We start from the raw sequence: 22,555 nt of genomic DNA on the forward strand, positions 1-22,555 counted from the left end.
CCATCCATATAGAGCCTGGATGTCATAAGAAGTGCCAGAGTTCCTTGTAATTTTAGATACTACAGCTCACGAGGTGGATTGCTTCATTATCTTTGATTCACACGGTGTGGGATACTACACAATGAACTTTGAGACTTTTTCTACCATTTATCATTTACTCACAATTTTTTGAATAATTTTTTGCACTATTTGATTCATTAAGGTTCACGTCTCCTTTTATTTATTTAATCACGTTATTACACTTATTATATATAAATGAATATATATATATATATATATATATATATATATATACACAGTTTTCTTATTTTATATATTTATATATTTTTTAACATTATATTTATTGTAGATATCTGTCTTAATAATTCCTATTTGCTCGGGTATATGTATTCACAATCACTCAGTATTAATTCACATATTTATTTGTTATATTGAGTTGCACCAGCGCCATCCTTTCTTTATTTAAATTTCTTCTAAAACACGTGTGACTACATTACTAGCAAGCAGGCAGGCCTTGAATGTGCCTCTTTAAAAAGAACAGAGAAAAGAAAGGAAATGCACATTTCTATACATTCAGGCACTGCTAAAGTCTATACAATCAAAAGACAAGATACAAAGGCAAGCAGCAGACACAACACAGAAGCCTGCAAGTGTGGGCTCCATATGTATGAATGCAAGCTATGAAAGTATCATTGTTCTGAATGAATACACAAGTCACCATCGTGGGTGGTGTAGTCCTCTAAAACATGTGTTGAAAGATCTTAAAACCACAAGGGTCTTCAACATAAGATAATGACCCTTCATATTTCTACACAGCATGTTTTACAGGACGTGTTTCCCTTTACCAAGCACTGATATTAAATATATAACAAATAACCTTAGTCAGTAGGACACTGGCCACATTCTAGCCAAACAACAATTATCAATAAGAATATTTTTGTCTTAGAAAAAGCACAGGTCATTTTTATTTATGGATTCCAAGTCTGGTATATATTGCCAAAGCCTGAGAGACCACCAGGGATGTATGCCTAAAATCTGCAGCTGCAGCCGATTCCAAGAGGGAGACTTATATACATGCTTGTGTGCCTGTCCTATGAGAATAGGTGGGCCATATGTTCAGGTGAGTTGCCACACACCTCTGTAGATCACAACGGTGGAGGTTTAGCTATCTGGTGACCCCAATACACAGTGGTGACCCCTACTTGGTGGAGTGGACTGTTGCAAGATTTTTGACCCTTTATATCAAAAGAAGGACGTTTATATGTGAAATTATTCATATTGATATTAGAACGTTCAAAGGACTTTTCTTTTGCTTATCATTTATGAATGATACATGCGCTATCTGCGCTACTTATACTAATTTCGTGGTCCATTAGGGATTATTGATTTGAGTATACTTTAACATATTTTTCCTTTAAGTAGCTGCAATAGGTCTTTAATAAGACGCATCTGTGTGTTTTTACTTGTGCGCAGGGGATATATTGTATTGCCACCTGGTGATATTTATATATCATTTTTATATATTTCCAAAGCCACAGCATTGACGAGATGAACCCTTAAAGACTTATCAATACTGAAAACAAATATCTGTGATGCTAGAACTATAGGATTCTGTTTAATTTAGGATAGTAAGGATTCAACCCTGAAATAAATCATTAATGCTGTATTCTGCATCAGATAACCAGAAGGATTGGGTGATCCCTAATGGTTTCAATACCCCACTGGTATAAGAGGGCTGTACCAAAAGTAATGCAAAAGTGAGCACTCTTCTTCTTTTTCATTGCTGGTAAATAATAGATTCCAAGCAGAAGCAACATGCCCACATTAAGTTCTTGATGAAGGAGGCGTAAAGGCCATTTGACATCAACAGACAGCTACATAATGTTTATGGAGATCACACCATTGACAAGAACAATGTGCACAGATGGATGAAGATAGATAGTTTGAAGAAGGGAAAATCAGCATCTGCTGGAAGCGTTTGAAGCCATTGAAGACAAGTTTTTTGCAGATCTGGTGACAGGAGAATGGCATCACATCCCATCCCTAAAGCCTGAGTAGTTAAAAATCTAGTCACAAATGAGGTAACAGTGGCTGTGAAGAAGTGGGTACAACCGTGCACATCTAATTTTTTTCAAAGAGGATTCAAGAGTTGGGTTCAATAATGGCGCAAATGCATAACTTGATGGAGACTATGCTGAGTAGTATGTTTGTGCATACTCTACCAGCATGTGAAATAAAAAACGACCTATGTAAGTTAATAACAAATTATACCCACTTTTGCATTACTTTCAGTAAAGCCCTTGTATGTAAAGTCTAGGGAATTTTAGGGAAGAGCTCTTCTTACCAAATTTCCCTTCACTGCCTCAAAAATCTAACAAGCAAAGTAATGTTATTTTAAATGTGGAACTGAGTGGTACCTGCATAACAGAATTTGGGGTACCTGAGGCTATGTCAGAATTCCTCAGACATAAAAGAAACGATTCAACATACAGGCATCTTTTTTTCTTTTTTTTTCTGTTTTACTGCAGCATTGTGGCATGAGCAAAATTATAGAGTTTGCTTTTTTTTTTAAGATAATATTTTATACTTTAATATTGTGTACTCTTTTTTATTTTTTTTTTATACACTAATGCAGTAATAATCTAGGCCAAATATTTAACTGGTTAAATTAACTATCTGAAGTGCTGACTTTTGCATATTATTAAATGTAAGCGACTTATTTTGTCTTTTTTAACATATAACCATTATTTACTCAGAGAAAAATATCTTACTTAAATCCAAGCTGGCGGCAAACAACGTGCGTATTCATGTCATTCCACCCGTCATCACATACTGTTCCCCACTGTGCCTTATGGAACACTTCTAGACGTCCTTCATGGCTACCTTTACCTCCTGCTAGTCTAATGGAACCATCTGCATGAAACATTTATAGGCAAAATAATGGGACACCACTCTGCATAATATTAAGAAGAAACATATCTAGGCAATACAACATTCAGTTTGGCATATTTCTAAAAATATGCAAACTAGCATTAAAAAAAAAAAACCTTTAAGAACATCAGATCAAGTGCTGCATCTGGCACATATTCACTCATCCTTTCGCATAATATATATATTTTCTGTAAAGATAGATAGATAGATAGATAGATAGATAGATAGATAGATAGATAGATAGATAGATAGATAGATAGATAGATAGATAGATAGATAGATAGATAGATAGATAGATAGAGAGATAGATAGATAGATAGATAGATAGATAGATAGATAGATAGATAGATAGATAGATATTTTGCAAACATACATACATACAGATAGATAGATATTTTGCAAACATACATACAGTACTCACAGAAAATATAATAATTTTAATTTCAAATTATGCTTTATATTTTGGAACGATACACGGGCAAAGTCCTGCAGATACAGTACAGTTATGCAGCTCTGGTATAAACAATAAATCTTGCTTCATCCCGTTTTTTCTATATATAGCCAGACAGACATTGTACCAACAACCTCCACTTTCATAGTGTTACCATCACATTCAAGTTATATCAGTTAGGTGTCTCCAAATATGATTGTGCAGTCCAGTAGACACCAGAGGACAACCACTAGCCTGTGCACTCTGTAATCAAACAAACATGGTCAGACACACTCCCTCTGAGTGATGTCTCGTGTGACGGTACATATGGCATTTACACATCTAAGCCAGGGGTTGTCAGTTATTTTCCCAAGAGGCAACATGAGAAACTAGGCTGAACGTAATTCGACTTTGGACCTGGGAAGGTATGTAAGTACGTAATCATATAGAAAACACATGCCTGGCACTAGAAATAATAGGTACAACTGGTTAGGAAATAGTGTGCACACTCACAGTTATTAGAGGCAGTAGTGAAGAATTGTCCTCTGCTAATCTGCTGGTCACAATGTTGGTGTAGGGTAAGTTAGAAGAAGCAGTGAGGGAGCTAACTGGCACAGGGGTTAATTAACTGAGCTGCTGTTCTGAGTGCTCCTGTGTTACTGAGAAGCTCAGAGAGATAGCTGGCAGAGCTGCAAGCACTGGAAGAAGAGAGCCTAAGATCAGTACAGCTGGGAATTATGCAGATCCTGGAGTAAAGAACAAATGCAGGGCTCCTGTGTTTTGCAGCATGCAGGCTTGGTTCTGACGTAAACAAAAAGAAGTAGGCTGGATAGCTGAGTGGCCAATGTGCCGAGATGTCTCTAAGGCCAGCCATACATGGTTGGAATCTCAGCCGATTCTGCAGGAACCGGCTGAGATTCTAACCATTAATGGGAAGGCTGAATGTACCAAGTTGAATGATCAATCAACTTGCCTTCCGCATTCACTTCCAATTATCACTAGCAGCTGCTATAGCTGCTAGTGATAATCACTATCTTCTCCCTGCTGCCCTCGCCGGGAGAAGACAATTGCTGATCCCCTCTCAGCACTGTCTGTGTTGATGGGGGAATCATGTGAATTTCTTTCCTGCAACCCATGGTTGCAGGTAATTAATTCGAACCATGTATGGCCTGCCTTAGGCAACAGGTTTGCCTAGGAGATATCCCAACTCTCTTGCCAGGACTGAGCTGTACCAATCTCCTTTTAGTGCTTGCAGCTCTGCTAGTTATCTCCTCAACCCTTTCAGTCCAGGTTACACAAGCCCAGGTTGTGTGTTTGCAGCTCTCCACATGGACATCTGGTAGCATGCCTCTCTGAATCTGTCAGCTTCCTGGAAGCATCACAGGCTATATAGGAACAGTCAAGGGGCTAGATGTGGCCTGGTGGCCATGAAATGCCAAGGTCTGATCTAAGACATAAAGCACAGACCACTGGCATGAGAGAGAGCAAGAAAACAATTTCTATTAAAACAAAGGGGTACTTTATGGTATTTTCAAGGGTATCATAAAACAGTTGACACAGTGATATAAAAAGAAAAAGGTGTGAGACTTCATTTGGAGTATTAAAATAAAAAAAAAATGGTAATGCTCTTATAAAGAGCTACTACACTAAAAAATTACAACACATTTTTAAACATTTTTAAACATAAATTTCACTTTGCTACCAAAATGGGATACCTGCCAGTGGTGTACAGGAGACTCCAGCATCTTCATTGTGTCCACAGTTGTGTTCGCCCCATGTGCTAAGCTGACAGTCCTCTATAGACAGCTCATTCCCTGTGCATTGTACTTCATCCAACAATATAGGACCCGTGCCTTCTCCAAAATGAGCCTGATTCCATGCTTTAGCAATACCCCTGTAGGTTAAGCCAATATAGGTGAGTGTAAACCAGAATGTATTACAATTTAGTATACACAGTATAAACTTAGACATCTGTCCTATACACACCTGAATGATTACACCTTTTTTACAAGATCCATCATTTCAGTCGTGATTATTTTAGTAAAATCTAATACCAGCATGTGCTGCCTAAGAAAACAGTATTTTGCTTGCAGGACTATATTTCTGTTGTACAAGCCACCAAAATAGAAATTGGTTCATATTCTCTGTGAGCATTCTGACTTATTAATTCAACTCTCAGTTTAAGTCAACTATGTGCATTCCAGGAGCATCACCACAAATTTTGTTCAATATTTTTTAGTTCATTTTTTTTCCAAAACTGTAGCCTGAGAAGCATGAAACTTTCAGGTGGGACCCTTTTTCTCTGTGGGGAAGCAGCAGTCTGTCTTGCAGTTTTGATTTATTCATAAAGCCATTATATCCCGAAAAAAACAGCCTAGTTTTTGCCAGCATGCTGCAGAGTGGGACCATTACTCTCTGAAGAAGTTCAACAAGCCCCCTGCTAAGTCAGACCTTTCGCCCTGTAATCAGCAAAGCTCAGGCTGCTTGCTAAATGTATTGCTCTGACTTAGCAGGGGGCTTGTCTGACCTCTGCAGAGAGACTACTGCTTCTCTACAGAGAGGAAGTGCCCTAGTCTGCAGCATTCTGACAGAGATTAGGCTGTTTTACTCAGGATTTAGCTTCTTTTCAAATAAAATAAACTGTAAGACACTGAACACTCCTTTTCAGATGCACATGGAATATATTTAGCTCATTTAACCTGAAAGTTCACTTGGGCTTTAAAGCATTCTCATCTCTCGTTGTGCCCAATGCACTATACAGACAAGTTGATATTTGAAGCTTTTGGGGAGGTTATTGCAGCCCTGTATCAATATCAATTAGAATTCTGTATTCAAGAAAAAAATAATTAAAGTTGTCTTTAACCAAAATCAAAATTTCTGGTGGAAGATTTAAAACACTATAGGGTTAATATGTAAAGCTATAATCAAGGAAATCTACAAATTCTTTCTTGCAGTGGGACTGCACAAGCAATGGAAGAGATAACTGCTTGCTTCTGTCTAGCAGACTTGGTGATTTTACTTACCTGATCCTCAGCTCCTGCAAGCTCCTCTGCCCTGCTAGACTTGTCCCTGCAGTCTCTTCTCCCCTATGCTCAAGTGATCCAAGGTTAGTTGAATTTATAGTCTTGCATTGGAAGTGAGGACACTGAGGAACAGTGCTGAGGAACAGTCCGCTGTTAGAGCATGGGGGAGCTTTGTATGCCAAAGGAGTGGAGGATCAGGTAGGTAAAACTGCTTTTTTTCTCCCCTAGACCTAAATGATCATTTAACCCTTGCAATGCAAGCGCAGCTGCAATTCAAGGGAGGAGTTTTAGGTTTCCTGGAGTTGGACTTTAAAACCCATATTCAGCTCCCATTTGTGCTCCTCTTTCATCCAGTGCTGATCCCTAGCCCTGGATAGCCCACCTCCTGTATACCCTCCTAATGTTCCCTGGAGATGTGTCATCATATCAGCCTGGGCTCACAGCACAATGTTTCAGAGAACAGTGCTGACAACATAACTTCAGCAATGAAAAACTCTGCAGCACTGAGGGATGCCCACTATCAATGCCAGGAGGAAAAAATGAAGGACCCATGGACAGCACCTTTTTGGCCACAAGGCAGCTGCTCATAAGATATGCTTCTTTATGACCATGTTATTGTGTTATTTTGTAAAGATCCAATAAGCTTAGATTAAACCAAAAGATATGCTTCCTCCACCTCGGGTGGAGAAGCAACACAATTAAGAGCTGTAGAACCGTTGGACTGCTAAAATAGAAGAATGACTCCTGTTAGCTATATTAATTTGAAAATCATGTACACCCCACTACATGGCTGAAAATGAAATAATTTATTTTGTGTTAAAATAGACTTTAAATAATAAATCTACAAGCATTTAAGGGTTATTCAATTTAAAATTAATACTTTAGTATTTAGTAGATGCTGGAGAGTTAAATCATCAGACAGTCTCTTATGTCTTTCTACTCTTTTGGAGTTTTTATTTAGTTTATATTACAGAGAAAGCAACATGTGTAGAACACAAAGAATTGGGCATCATCAAAGCTTCCAGGTGGACAGAATTGTACTTGTTAAATATGACAAATAGACCTCACTGTTGAAGAATCCAAGACATCCATGAAGACAGTGCTGGGCTCACCCCATCAACCTTATCTATAACTAAAAAATAGTTTTCAGTGGACTGATGCTTAAAAAACTCCTGCTGATTGAAATCAATAAGAACTCCTTAGCATGAGGGAAGAGACTCATGTATTGACTTCAAAACAATGGAGGCACTTGCAAAGATAAATTACGTCCAAGTAAGGTCATTTCATCTATGACAAGCCAATTGGTTCAGCTTTCTCAAAACTGATATTACAATTTTAGGTGCATGTTAGTGGGCTAAAACACTTTCCTGTTTTTTCTGTCTCTTTGGACTTCAGTAGCATTTTTTTGTAAGAGTTTAAGACTCAGCCCCAACCTGTATTCTCTAGTATTTGGCATCTGTTGTAATGGATATAGAGAATGAGTGGAGTCATATACATAGAGCTCTCTTCAGGCTCCCTGAGAAATGTGAATAGGTAATTGGCCTATCTGGTATCTGCTTCAAACTGAAATATGAATGTAACAACTGACTTTTTAAAGTGATTGTAAAGCTTTACATGTTTTTTCATTAAAATAATAAACATGTTATACTTACCTGCCCTGGGCAGTGGTTTTGCACAGAGTGGCCTGGATCCTCCTCTTTTCAGCTCCCACACCAGCACTCCTGGCTCCTCCCTCTTTTTGGGTGCCCCCCACAGCAAGCAGCTTGCTATGGGGGCACTGAGTCGAGCCCCTACTCTGTGTGTCTATTCACAAAAGGAGCTGTGGTTTGGCCCCGCCACCTCTGTCTCCTGAATGGCTCACTGGCTGTGATTGACAGCAGCGGGAGCCAACGGCTCCCGCAGCTGCCAATAGCCAATCAGGAGTGTGAGTCCCCGGAGAGGCAAGGCTCTTATGGACATCACTGGATCGTGGTTCAGGTAAGAATTAGGGGGGTAGGGGGGGGGGGCTGCTGCACACAGAAGGTTTTTACCATCATGCATAAAATGCACGAAGGTAAAAAAAAACGTGTGCCTTTACAACCACTTTAACGTTGAAGGTGCATTTACAGTCATATGACCCACTGTTTTGTAAGTGCTTGTAATTTTTTTTTCGTACAATAAGGGTAAAAAAAAATATAGTAGATCAATAAAAAAAAAAAAAAATAAACGCAGTCTCCCTATATACCCTTTTATGTAGTACCCAGGGAAGAACTGAAGGGGAATACTATAAAGTGTCTCTAAAGTGTTGAAATAAATTGTTTGGCAACAGGGTCTCTTTAAATTTGCAGCTTTTACTAAAATAACACCTAGCTTGTTCAGGCACAACTGCTATAGGTTTATAATGCTCTAACCCCATTGGTCAGTTGTGCTTCTGTGTTGTCACTTGAGTTTCCCAAAGGAGACCACAAGTGGCTGTTTCAACACGCTATGCAGTCATGTTCCACTGCTACCACCATAAGGAAGTCCACCCTTAGAAATAGTATGCAGTCATAAACAAGGGATAAAAATGGTGGAAATACAGAAACTATGCTGTTTATGTTACCTATTGTTTTGTACTGTCCTTGTTAAAATGCAAAAAAAAAAAAAGTGGAAACAAATATTGTATTTAAAAAATGGTAGTTGATAATTGGTTGATGGTAGTTGGTAACTGGTCTTTGAAAACACACATTACTGAGCTTTTAGTTAAATTCTTTATAAGTTTAGGCATTATACAGACAGAGATGAAATACCCAGAGGTGCATGGTTCAGAGTATTTAGCTCAGGGATGGAGTAATACTGTACATGACAGAAGACAACTGTCAACAGCATTGTTCTTCCATAAGTTTAGTAAGAAACTCCTCATCAAAAGAAAGGAAGAAATACAAAAATAGCAAAAAAGTCTCCTTAACCGACACTCCTTCCCAACTCCCTAAATAAAACTTTTAGAAAATGAACCAACTTATTTATAAAGTAAACAGAGCTTACAATAAAAAGAACAGAATTGTAGAAACTATACAACACAGACTCTTGGTAGTGGATGTAAATATGGGTCAAGGAAAAGTCTTGAATAGTGAAAAACAAAAAGCTTAACTCCAAATTCTCAAGTCATAACTGACAATGTGAGGCTAAATGTGGTGCATTAAACCTGTACAGGTTTGTGTTAAAAAATGATAAAATAATTCAACATTCATAAAGGTCTGTCTTGTTTGACATACTATTCTCTATGCAAATGGTTCCACCTGTTTCTGCAAAGATATATCAGTCACACATCATGAGCAAAATAACAACAGATGGACCCAACTACTTTTAATTATTCAGCAGTCATGAGATGGTTAGCACTGTTCATAAATTATTGTGTCAATTATCCAATAATTATACAGTTAGTACCCACATCACTATATCTCTAACAAAATGTTGTGAAAAGAATGTCAAAAGTTCGCCACTAACTACTTCCAACTGATTTTGTAAACTAATAGGGAGATTTTGGAGGAAATATATAAATGTCTTCATTTTTCATATAAATGGAAATGAATATTATGACACTTGACAGTATCTATACCCCTGTGGGTTTCAGACACTTTTGACATAGCTGTAGCGGATCCCATATTGCCACATGTTGAGATTATAGAGTTTTGTGGAAATTTGCCTTTGATGAACAATTAAACTGGGACCTACTTGTATCTAAGCACCATAAACTGAAAAGGTTTATTTCATTTATTTTTAATCATTGACCTCTGGAAAATGTACCCCCCTTCTTAACCAGGCTATTAATTGTGGTACGGCACTGCGTTACTTTAAATAACAATTGCGCAGTCAATTAAAAAAGCAATTGAAAATATTAAAAAATGTTATTTCTTTATAAATTTAGGCATATATGTATTCTTAAAATATATATATAGTTTAAAACTCCAGGCGCAGGGAGTGCACTTTCCTAAGTGTTACTTTACATATATGTATTCTGCTGCATATTTTTGTTTAACCACTTAAGCCCCGGAGGATTTGGCTGCTAAAGGACCAGGGGTTTTTTTGCGATTTTTTACTGCGTGACTTTAACGGACAATTGCGCGGTCGTGCGACGCTGTACCTAAACGAATTTGACGTCCTTTTTTTCCCACAAACAGAGCTTTCTTTTGGTGGTATTTGATCACCTGTGCGATTTTTTGATCACGCGCTATAAACAAAAAAATAGCGTAAATTTTGCAAAAATAACAATATTTTTCACATTTTTTTATATGAAATTCCCCAAAAAAAAAAGTAAAAATCAAAATTTTTTAACATTTTTCGGCCAATTTGTTTTATGCTACCTATGTTTGGTAAAAAAAATCGCAAAAAGCGTATTTTGATTGGTTTGCGCAAAAGTTATCGCGTTTACTAACAAAGGGAAAGATTTTTGTCATTTTTGGTGTTTTTTTTTTTAACACGTAATGGGAGCGATCTGCGATTTTTTTTTCGGTACTGCGACATTGCGGCGGACAGATCGGACCCTTGACTGACATTTTTGACACTTTTGGGGGTACCAGTGACATTACTGCAGTAATCAGTGCTATACATATGCACTGTTACTGCAAAAATGACACTGGCAGGGAAGGGGTTAACTTTATTGGACAGGGAGGGGTTAAGTGTGTCCTAGGGGTGTGATTCTAACTGTGTAGAGACATTCCTATTGGTGTAAAAGCAAAGATCAACCGTTCTACATAGTAGAACGGACAGATCTTCACTTTTACACAGGGAGAACTGACAGGCAGCTTGTTTACACAAGCTGCTCTGTCTTTCTCCCTTCACAGGAGCGATCGCAGTGTGACTGGCGGACATCGAGTCCGCCGGTCACACGCACTGATAGGCTCGCAAGTCAGTGACAGGCGAGTGACGTACCGATACGTCACTCTGCCTGGCCGGGGCTGACCGCCGCAGTATATAGTCGTGCGGCGGTCGGCAACCGGTTAAAAAAATCCTAAGTGTATATTGATTGGTTTGTGCAAAAGTTATAGTGTCTACAAACTATGGGATAGATACTGGAATTGTTTTTTTAAATACTAGTAAAGGTGGCGATCAGCCACTTATAGTGGGACGGCGATATTGCGGCGGACATTCTGATCCTGACACTTTGTAGGAACCAGTGAAACGAATACAGTCATCAGTGCTAAAAATATGCAGTCACTGTACTAATTACACTGGCTGCGAAGTGGTTAAACAGCCAGGGCGATCAAAGGGTTAAATGTGTGCCTAGCCAGTGTTTGTGTGTACTATGTTTGGTGCTTTTACTAAGGGAACTGATGAATTTTCTTTCCCTGCTTTGCAGGGAAAGAAAATCTATTACTTCCCTGCTGTCGGGATGTAGCTCTACCTTGTTTATATAGGCAGAGCTCCGTCCTTTGTCTCTGCTCAGTGATCAGTGGGTGCCGGCAGACATCTATTGTCCGGCACTCACTGATTGGCTTCTGCTGTAAAAAATCACAGCAGAAGCAGCGAGCTGGCAGCATCCCTATTTATATATACGTGATTCTGCAAAGCGGGCCACCCTGAAGCAGTAAATCTACTATAGCGCTGTTGGCAAGTGGGTAATATTGACAATAAACTCACCCATCCACCCAGGTCTATGGGGTCTGCTGAGCAATCACTTTGAGAAACACCCCCCTAGCATTCCTAGTCATGGCTGTCTTGGGTAAAGGGCAGGCTATGTAGCATTTATCTTACGTTTTACATTCGTGCAGCATTTACTTCCTGGAATCAACCTGTCCTTAGCTCAGGCATGCAGACTGGAGGGTGTGTAATCACCTCAATCAGCAGTTCAGGGGGGGGCATTGGAATATATTGGGCATTCTACTCGTCTTTGATAAATGAAGGCTAGTGCTGAATCTTTCATCTTGCAATATGCATTTTGGTATAAAATTTACTTTTTTTCATTGTCTGATTTTTTTTGTGATTGAAAGCCTTTGTGTATAGGCTTTTTAACCACTTCCCGACCACGCGCCACCTTTTTACTGTGGCAGGGTGGTTCTCCTGCACAAACCGACGTAGATCCACGTTGGTCGCGCACGCCGCCGGCAGCGCGCTCCCGCCACCACTCGGCAGCGGGGAAGCTGATACACAGGTCAGGCATCTTTGATTGCCACCTGACACCCACGACGGTCGGCTATTGTAAACACAGCCGACTGTTCTTTTCCCTGCAATGACCATAGAGCCCATGTGATCCTTCTATATGGGATCACATATCTCTATGGTTATTTCAGAAGCCACGCCCCCCCCCACAGTTAGAATCACTCCCCTAGGCTTACATTTAACCCCTTGATCACCCATAGGGTTATCCCCTTCCCTGCCAGTGTCATTATTACAGTAACAGTGCATATTTTTAGCACTGTTTACTGTAGTAATGTCACTGGTACCCCCAAAAGTGTCAAAAATGTCAGTTATTGGTCCAATCTGTCTGCCGCAATGTCGCAGTCCCCCAAAAAATAGCAGATCAGCGCCATTACTAGTAAAAAAAAAACAATAAAAATGACATAAATCTTTCCCGTAGCTAGTAGACGTGATAACTTTTGTGAAAACCAATCAAAATACGCTTATTGCAATTTTTTATACCATAAATAAGTAGCAGAAAACAAATTGGCCCAAAATGTTAAAAAAATTTGATTTTTCAATTTTTTTTGAGAATGTCATATAGCAGAATGTGAAAAATATTGTTTTTTTCAAAATTGTCGCTCTTTTTATAATAAAATAAAAATCGCACAGGTGATAAAATAGCACCAAAAGAAAGCTCTACTTGTTGGGAAAAAAAGGACGTCAATTTTATTTAGGTACTGAGTCGCACCTGTACCTGTACCGCAATTTTCCGTTAAAATAACGCAGTGCCAAATCCCAAAATAGGGCTTGGTCATTAAGGGGGCAAATCCTTCCAGTCTTAAAGTGGTTAAGGAATGGCCTAATGAATGCCTGGGTGAATAGCCAGCTAGAAAGACTACTTTATACAGTATTACATATTTAAAGGAAGCTAAACATAAATGCAATCATGCATTACACTTTCTTTATGTGCAGAGTTCCCTAACTCTCCACAAACAGCATATGTCATGGGAAAAGCAAATTAGCCTTAATTACACCCAAATATCTTCTGTCTGCATTTTATGTAATATGCTGTAAAACTCTGTGCCAAAGTACTCCAAAAGGCTGGCACATTTGAATGAGGACACTTACCATTTAACACATCACTAGGTGTTTATAACACTGTCTGTGAGAAAAGCAGCTGTGTGAGAAAAAGCAGCATTTTCACAGATGGATAAATAAAATGGTTAAGGTCAAATTTTGTGTTTCAAGGAAAAATAAGGCTCAATAAAAATAGTGCAAGGCATACAAAAAGCTATTGGATGGGAATATTCTACTATAGTTTAGCAAATATATGCTTGTTATTTGCTTCTTCTAAACCAACAGCCAATTGGCCCAATTATCACCCATACAATATATACCACTACGGTTACAGACGTCCCTGAAATTTATGGATGATCTATAATCAATTCAATCCACGGAAAACATCTGTAAAAGAAAATGCATTTTTCATGTATTTCAGGACAGTATATCAGTCAGAAAGTTTTTAATAAACATAACTAATGAACAACCAACAAAATAAACTTATAGTAGACTAGGTTGCGAAAAACTCCCTGTATATCAGTTGCTATAGAAAAGAATTCCATGTAATAAGCTCAGTTTACAAAGCCTAATGCAAACCTGTGCAGGGCAATATAACAGGTTTGCTTTAACCCCCCTCCTGAGCAATACACACTCCTCTTTCTTTTACCTCTCTGATGCTCCCGGCTCATTTGCCGAGAAAGAAGAAAATACCCAGAACTTCCAAGTATGAAGGAACATGTGACCCACTTCTCTTCCTACTACTAAAATATAGAAAATTGAAAGCTCTAAAAGGCCAAGAGGTCCATTAAATCTGCCTCTTTTTTTAGTTATACGTGGTTTTGTTTTTTCGTTGTTTTTTTAATTTTTTTTTTTGGGGGGGGGGGGGGGTGTTTGTTAACTTTTTTTTGTCTGAGAATATATCTATGTTTTTCCCAAGCACGTTTGGATCCACTTACTGTTGACTGACTCACTACCTCTGCTGGTCTGGTCTATTCATCAGCTAATCTTTCGGTAAAATAACACGTTCTAAAATTACCTTTAAATTTTCCTTCTTCTATTTTGAAATCATGTCCCCGTGTTATTGATTTTGGCTTTATATTGAAAATACTGCCCTCCTGAACCTTATTTACCCCATTGATGTATTTAAAGGTTCCAATCATGCCCCCCCCCCCCTCCCTCTTTTCCTTCTTTCCTCCAGACTGTACATATTAGGTTCCTGATATGTTTAATCCCTCAGACTTTTCACCATTTTTGTTACCTGTCTCTGGATTCATTCTATCTCATCAATATCTTTTTGTAAGTGAGGTTTCAAGAACTGGACACATTATTCTAAATTAGGTCTAACTAAAATGTGCTGCCCCAGGATGACATCAAGGGGTGAAATGCATAGGGCAAGGATTGGGTGTGACGTCACTACGCACACCGGGATCTTGCTCGCGGCAAACAATTGGAGTCGGAGTGAGCCTAGCTTTTTTTTTCTTTGAGAATATATTTGTGTCAGTGGAGACACTATATATTTGAGTTGAATATTTTTAATAAAAGTACTAGTTTTTAAGGATTTTTTGCAATGCGAGGATTTTTCTCTCTTCCATTAGGATCTGTTATACTGAGAAGGATTCAAGGAACTGGCTGAACTGGCAAATGATTAGGCGCTAGATACACTTGCAGATGATTGCTCCCTGAGGGGAATGCATTGTTTGCTGGTTTATAGCTTTACCAGAATTTAATTTTGGTGAGTTCATTTTGGCATAAGTGATGATAGATTATTTCACTATGGTATGGTGGAAGAACTTAAAAGAAGATATTTTTGTTGGTCTCTATTAATTAAAGTTTTGCACGGGATTCACAATGTTTCGATTGAACTTTATTTATTGCATGTTTGCATACATATAAACTATATAGAATTTTTTATTTATTTAAGTTATTGATTTCTATTTTTGTATATTTACACTATGAGCACTTGAGGATTTATGAGATTTGATGATATTTATAATAATTTATTCACATAAATTGTTTACATATGTTTGGCATTGTAGCACTTTTATAGTTGTATAGCACTTGATATAAGATTTTTTCACAGCTCTGTCATTTTTTTCAAAAATCTTGGTTGTTGAGAAATATCCCAATGGGGCAACAACAGTATGCAAAAAATCTGATAATTCTTGATATTTTCTGAGTTTCATTGCAATTTGTGGCTCAGTTCCATTTCCCTTTGTAACTGCACTACTTGAATTGGCAATTGTGCCATCATGTGACACTGTACCCGAATGAAAGTTATATATTTGGTTTCATACAAAAAGAGCTTTCTTTTGGTTGTATTTGATAACCACTGGGTTTTTTATTTTTGGTAATATAAATGAAAAAAAAAAATTATTTTTAAAAAAGCAATATTTTTTATTTTCTGCTATAAAACATATCCAGTAAAAAAATGTAAAATCAAATTTCTTCAAAAACTTTTGGCCAAAATGTATTCTGCTACATGTTTTTGATAAGAAAAATTCCCAATAAGTGTATACTGATTGGTTCGCATGAAAGGTATAGCACCTACAAACTATGGTATATATACTGGATTTTTTTTTTTTTTTATACTAATGGCAGTGATCAACAACTTATAATGGGACTGCGATAGTACGGCAGAAAATCTGACACTAACTGATGCTGGGGGGAATTGACTAACTGTAACAAACATCACCAGTGACATTAATACAGTGATCAGTGATAATAGTATACACTGGGAAGCAGTGTTAATTTCGTCAACGAAAGTGTTTTCGTCACCAATTTCGTCAACGGCATTTTTCAAGTGATGAAAATGAAACGCAAAGTATAGCATATTTTCGTCAAATGACGACAACTATGACGAAAACCAAATCCATTTTAGTTAACAAACGAAAACTAAACGAGAATGTGTGGCAGGGACATTTACCCAACTTCCGGTTTTCACGGAGCTCCGCCTGCTTCCCCTCCCAGTAAGCGACTGTGTGGCGTCTGGCGTGGCTTGCCCCATGAAGTCCGACGTTATGACTACAAGAGAGTCGAGACCAGTCAACTCACCAGAGCACTGCAGCACTACAGCCAGAGCCAGGCCTCCAGACTCCAGACCCGACTCCGTCACATCATCATCACATGGCAGACGACCACCCAGGCAGTGGCACCTACCACCACATCCAGAGCAGAGCACCCACTGAGTGAGTTACAACAGCCAGGCCAGCCATTACTGCCTCCCCTGAGTCCCCTCAGACCACTGGCATCCGCCATCCAGCACTGTGTGTGTGTGTGTGTGTGCGTGCATAGGTCGCTGAGGCCGGCCCATCCTGTTCAACTTCAGAGTCAGACCACCCTTAAACCTGAGACCCCCATCCAGCACTCTGAGCAGCACTATGCTGTGTGCACTGCAGGCAGCAGCATTACAGGCCTCCTCTCTGACCTGACCACCGCAGGCATCCGGCACTGTGCAATGCATACAGACCATCCCTTAGACCACCTGAGACCACCATCCATCCAGCAGTGTCCATATCCAGCAGCATTAAAGGCCTCCTCTGACCACCGTAGGCATCCAGGGCACTGTGCATTACAGGCCATCCCTTAGACCTGAGATCAGCATCCAGCACTGTGTGCATTACAGGCCAACCCTTAGACCTGAGACCACCATCCAGCACTGTGCAGCAGCATTACAGGCCTCCTCTGACTTGACCACCATAGGCATCCAGGGCATTACAGGCCATTACTAAGACCTGAGACCACCATCCAGGCTCCAGCATCTGTGTCTGTGTAGTGCTGTGCTAGTGCATGCTCAAAGCTTAATACCATAAATAATAACATATTCGATTTTTCACTCCAGCAGTAGTATATAATGAGTTTTGAAATTGTAGAGAAATGCTTAAATAATGCATTGCAAATTACAATTGAACTACACCCATTCGATTATAGATGACTAAAATGAGTTTTAGTCTACTAAAATGTAGGACGTTTTAGTCGACAAAAATGTTCTGGAGTTTTAGTCGACTAAAAAAGACTAAAACTTAAACACTTGCAGAAGACTAAAATGGGACTAAAACTAAAATGCCATCTTAGTCCTAAGACTAAGACTAAAACTAAATTTAAATTTGCTGCAAAATTAACACTGCTGGGAAGGGGTTATCATCTAGGGCAATAAAGGGGTTTACTATGTGACTAACTATGTGTAATGTGTGTACAGTCTGCTGTTTTTACTAAAAGATCTCTCAGTTTCTCATCCTCGCTGTGCCCTCTGTACCAAACTTTGTGTTGTTTACCAACACAAGAGCTCTGGGCTGTCATTGCACATAGCTGATCAGCAGGTCCCAGCTGTGAATCATTGGCTGGGACTTGCTGAGAGGCTCCTGCTGTGTGCAATCACAGTGGGTGCCAGGCAGAGGGAATGCATGTACGTGTCCTAAACCCAGAATTGAGCAGCGAGGTACAAGTACATTGCTAAGTGGTTAAACTTTAACCAAGCACGTTCCTCTGCTACCTCTGTCCCCAGAAATTCTGAAAATGAACCGTCATTACTAGAACAAATATGATACTCCAACCCCCAACTTATTATTGTTAGTACGTTTTTTTTCTAGGAAGCGCCATTGTTTGGTGATAAGTCCAGCACTGTCACATAGGGACAGAGAGAAAGTCTATCCTGTGCAAGCCATGATTTGTAGCTGATACTATTTCTCTCTTTGCTCCTGGCTGCGAAGGGTGCATTAAAGGAAACCTGTTGCTTTACCCTACATGGGCAAAGCACTTTTTTTATTTAGAGCTTGAAGTATTTTATTATAACACTTTTATGATTGAAAAATGTAGCCCTTTTTGAATATTTATAGCTTGGTAGCTGTGAGTTTGATGGGTGGTCTGTTGAGGAGAACAGGAAAACAAGCTATTTGAGGTGGTTACTGGTTATAAATGTATAGGAAAATAAAATGTTTAACAATTATTTAACCATTCCCTCTTCGCCAGCCATTCCCATCCAGGGTTCCATGGATCCCTAGGGTTCCTCCAGAGGTTACTAGGGGTTCCTTGAGCTGTGGCAGATTGACCTCCCATCATTTGGCAGATTGGCACGCTACCAATGATCTTTTTAGATATCTGTAATGGTGGCATTCTAATAACTGACACTTCTCCACTAACCGCTGATTTTAGTTTTGTGCTAATTTCTAAAAATAATTTTTGTTACTATAACTGAAAATCATTTTTTTATTCTGACACCATGACTGACAAATACTCCTGGTATGCCACAATCTTTATTCTTTTGTTTAAAACAATTAACACAAGTTTTAGGCAGGTGTGAAAAATGCTGTAAATTAGGAATGCTTTCAGAAATGGAAGTGTTAATAGTTTATTTTTTATCAATTAACACAATGAAAAGTAGATGAACAGAAGAGAAATCCAAATCAAAACAATATTTTGTGTGATCACTCTTTGCCCTTCAAAACAACATCAATTCATCTAGGTACACCTGCACACAGTTTTTGAAAGAACTCAACAGGTAGGTAGTTCCAAACATCTTGGAGAACCCTTCTGTCTCTTCATGTAATCCCAGACACACTTGATGATGTTCGGATCAAGGCCCTGTGGAGGCCAAAATGTCACTTCCAGGACTCCTTGTTCTTCTTACGCTGAAAATAGTTCTTAACGGAATTGACTATATGTTTGGGGTCATTGTCCTGCTACAGAATAAATTTGGGGATAGTCACACGTCTCCTGATGGTATGGCATAATGGACACGTATCTGCCTGTATTTCTCAGCAGTGAGAACACCATTGATCCTAACCAAATTTCCAGCTTCATTTGCAGAAATGCAGCCCCAAACCTGCAATGAACCTCCACCAAGTTTCACTATTGCCTGCAGACACTCATTTTTGTATCGTTCTCCAGCTGTATGGCAAACAAACTTTCTCCTGTTACAGCCAAATATTTCAAATTTTGAGTCATCAGTTCAAAACACCCACTGCCATTTTCTGCACCCCAGTTCTTATGTTTTTGTGCATAGTTGAGACATTTATCCCTACTTTCATGTCTTATTGGCCCCAGTTGTTCCATAAAGACCCCTTCTGGACAGACTTCTCCCACTGGTTTCCGCTAGTTCTGTGCTGATGGCACTGATGGACATCTCCTGATGTTAAGGGGAAGTAAGCATGATGTGTCTTTCATCTGCTGCATTAAGTTGGCTTTGGCTGACCACTGGCATCTACAATCCTCAACGTTACTCGGTCAATGTTGTCCTCAATACTGAGAAATACAGACAGACACTTGTCCGTCATGCCATACCACCAGGGAGGTGTATGACTGGCCCAAAACATATTCTGCAACAGGACAACAACCCCAAACATACAGCTAATGCCAAAGATTTCAATACAGCCAATGCCAAAGAACTATCTTTAATGTAGAACAAGGAGTCCTGAAAGTGATGGTTTTTCACCCACAGAGCCCTGATCTCAACATCATTAAGTCTGCCTGGGATTACATGAAGAGACAGAAAGGATTTAAGGCAGCCTACATCCACATAATATCTGTGGTTAGTTCTACAAGAAGAATCAATGCTGGTTTAAAGCTAAGGGTAGTCAAGCCAAATATTGATTTGATTTCAATTTTTCTTCTGTTCATGTACTTTTCATTTTGTTAATTGATAAAAAATAAACTATTAACTCTTATTTCTGAAAGCATTCTTAGATTACAGCATTTTTTTCACACCTGCCTAAAACTTTTTTAAATGTTTTAAGTAAAAGAATAAAGGTTGTGGCATACCTGGAGTATTTGTCACTTATTAAAATATATATATTCTAAAGCATTCTTACTTTACAGCATTTCTTCACACCTGCCTAAAACTTTTGCACAGCACTGTATAACATACTGATATTGATAACATGAATTAATTAATTGTGTGAATATGAATGGTGCGCTTATTCAATAAATATGTGAGAAATCACTTAAAAGTGATGTAGTAAGTTAACCAGAAACAGGTTAAATAAATATTGACCACATAAAAAATTTGCTAAAGTTTCAAACTCAAAATCACTTAAAAGAGTAATTTTGTATCTCCTGCAGGAAATGTGAAATTCACAAACTGAAGAGGACAAGCTGACTCCAAGTGTGCTCCAATTACAGGAGGAACTGAGGATCTGAGGATCTGATTGCTGGCTCTGACCTTGGCTGGTCTTGGAGGAGTTTGGAATTGCCTGTCTGTGTTCTGCTCTGAATGGGAACCTGCAGAAGACACCAGATCAGGTGTGAAGGGACCCACTGTGTGATCCGTAAGCCACGTATCCTTATTGAGGGAGATGGGAGCAACGTTTGAGCTTTATACCAGCGACTGTTGAGCCATTTTTTCTTCTATATCTGGTAAGAGGCCAAGATTGCTTGTTTTGCACTTGTGGTCTGTGCACGTTTGGAGGTGATCAAAACCAGGATATATATAAGCTGTAACAACCGGATTATACTTATTGCACTTACCTTTTTTCCGCCGGGTAAGGAGGAATTTCACCAGGTGGAGGGATATTCCAGTCACGTTCACTTTATTTGATTCATCATTTTGGACTTTTCACATCACCTGTTTTTTTATGATTAATGTTCATTCTAAAGATTACTTGAGGAGTTTCTTTTCTTCACCAATGGAATTGTTGGATTTTTAATTTATTTCACCATTTGTATGAACATTCATTTTCCACCTTATATTGCTTTTGTACATGATTCTTTTGAGTTTGAAACTTTAGCAAATTTTTTATGTGGTCAATATTTATTTAACCTGTTACTGGTTAACTTACTACATCACTTTTAAGTGATTTCTCACATATTAATTGAATAGGCGCACCATTCATATTCACACATTACTTTTACACATTCTGGTAGCAGCTTTTCACATATCAGCGCACCCTTCTTCCTTAACATTAATTAATTCATTGATTTTAACCACTTCAATACAGGGCACTTTCACCCCCTTCCTGCCCAGGCCAATTTTCAGCTTTTAGCACTGTTGCATTTTGAATGACAATTGCGTGGTCAAGCAACATTGTACCTAAACCAAATTTATGTAATTTTTTCCCCCACAAATAGAGCTTTCTTTTGGTGGTATTTGATCACTGCAAGTTTTTTTCTTTTTTGCTAAACATATAAAAAAAGACCAAAGTTTGAAAAAAAAAAAAAAAAAGTTTTTTTGTTTATGTTATACAATTTTGTAAATAGATACGTTTTTTCCTGCACTGAGGAGGCTGCACTGACAGGCACTGATGAGGAGGCACTGATGGGGTGGCACTAATATGCGGCACTGATATGCAGCACTGATAGGCAGCACTGATGGGCACTGATATGTGGCACTGATAGGTAGCACTGATATGCAGCATTGGTGGGCACTGATAGGCGGCACTGCTGGGCACTGATAGGTGGCATTTATGGGCACTGATAGGAGGCATTGATGGGCACTGCTAGGTGGCACTGATAGGCGGCACTGATGGGCACTAATGGGCACTGATAGGCAGCACTGGTGGGCAATAATGGGCACTGGTGGGTGACACTGATAGATGGTAATGATGGGTACTGGTGGGCAGCACTGATTGGGGGGGGCACTGGTGGGCAGCTCTGATGAGGAGGGCACTGGCAGGCTCCCTGAGCCCTGATTGCCATCCCTGGTGGCCATGGTGGGCATCCCTGGGGTCATGGGTGGGCATCCCTGGTGGTTCTAGTGGCACCCCCCCCCCCCAAGGGTCTGCACTGGTAATCAATGATCTGATTACCAGTGCAGCCCCCCCCGTCAGGAGAGCTGCGGCTCGGCTCTCCTCTACTCGTGCCCCTCAAGGTGCCCACTCCAAAACTGGCACCTTGAGGGGCACGAGTAGAGGAGGCACCTCAGGCACAAACTAAGGAAAGCCGATCAACGGCTCTTCCTGTGTACTATGTGACCAGCTGTGATTGGACACAGCTGGTCACATGGTAGAGAGCCTACATTAGTAGGCTCTTTACCAAGATCGGAGATGCGGTGTGTCAGAGTGACACGTCGCATCATCGATCGCCGCTCTGTGCGCCCCCAGGGGCG

At 39.3% G+C, this 22,555-nt stretch overlaps 1 protein-coding gene across 1 annotated transcript in view; it reads right to left on the reverse strand.

Annotated features, from left to right (window-relative positions):
- The window catches only part of PRSS12 (serine protease 12), a 266,504-nt gene that overhangs the window by 130,535 nt on the left and 113,414 nt on the right, over positions 1-22,555 (reverse strand). The window contains exons 5-6 of the mRNA XM_082272842.1: positions 5,077-5,255; positions 2,772-2,913 (exon numbers count right to left, since the gene is read on the reverse strand). Coding sequence (XP_082128968.1) covers positions 2,772-2,913; positions 5,077-5,255 — 321 coding nt within the window. The remainder of the gene's footprint in view (positions 1-2,771; positions 2,914-5,076; positions 5,256-22,555) is intronic.

Source organism: Pelophylax lessonae (assembly GCF_965119305.1).
Source record: "Pelophylax lessonae genome assembly, chromosome: 1".
Classification (NCBI taxonomy): Eukaryota; Metazoa; Chordata; class Amphibia; order Anura; family Ranidae; genus Pelophylax; species Pelophylax lessonae.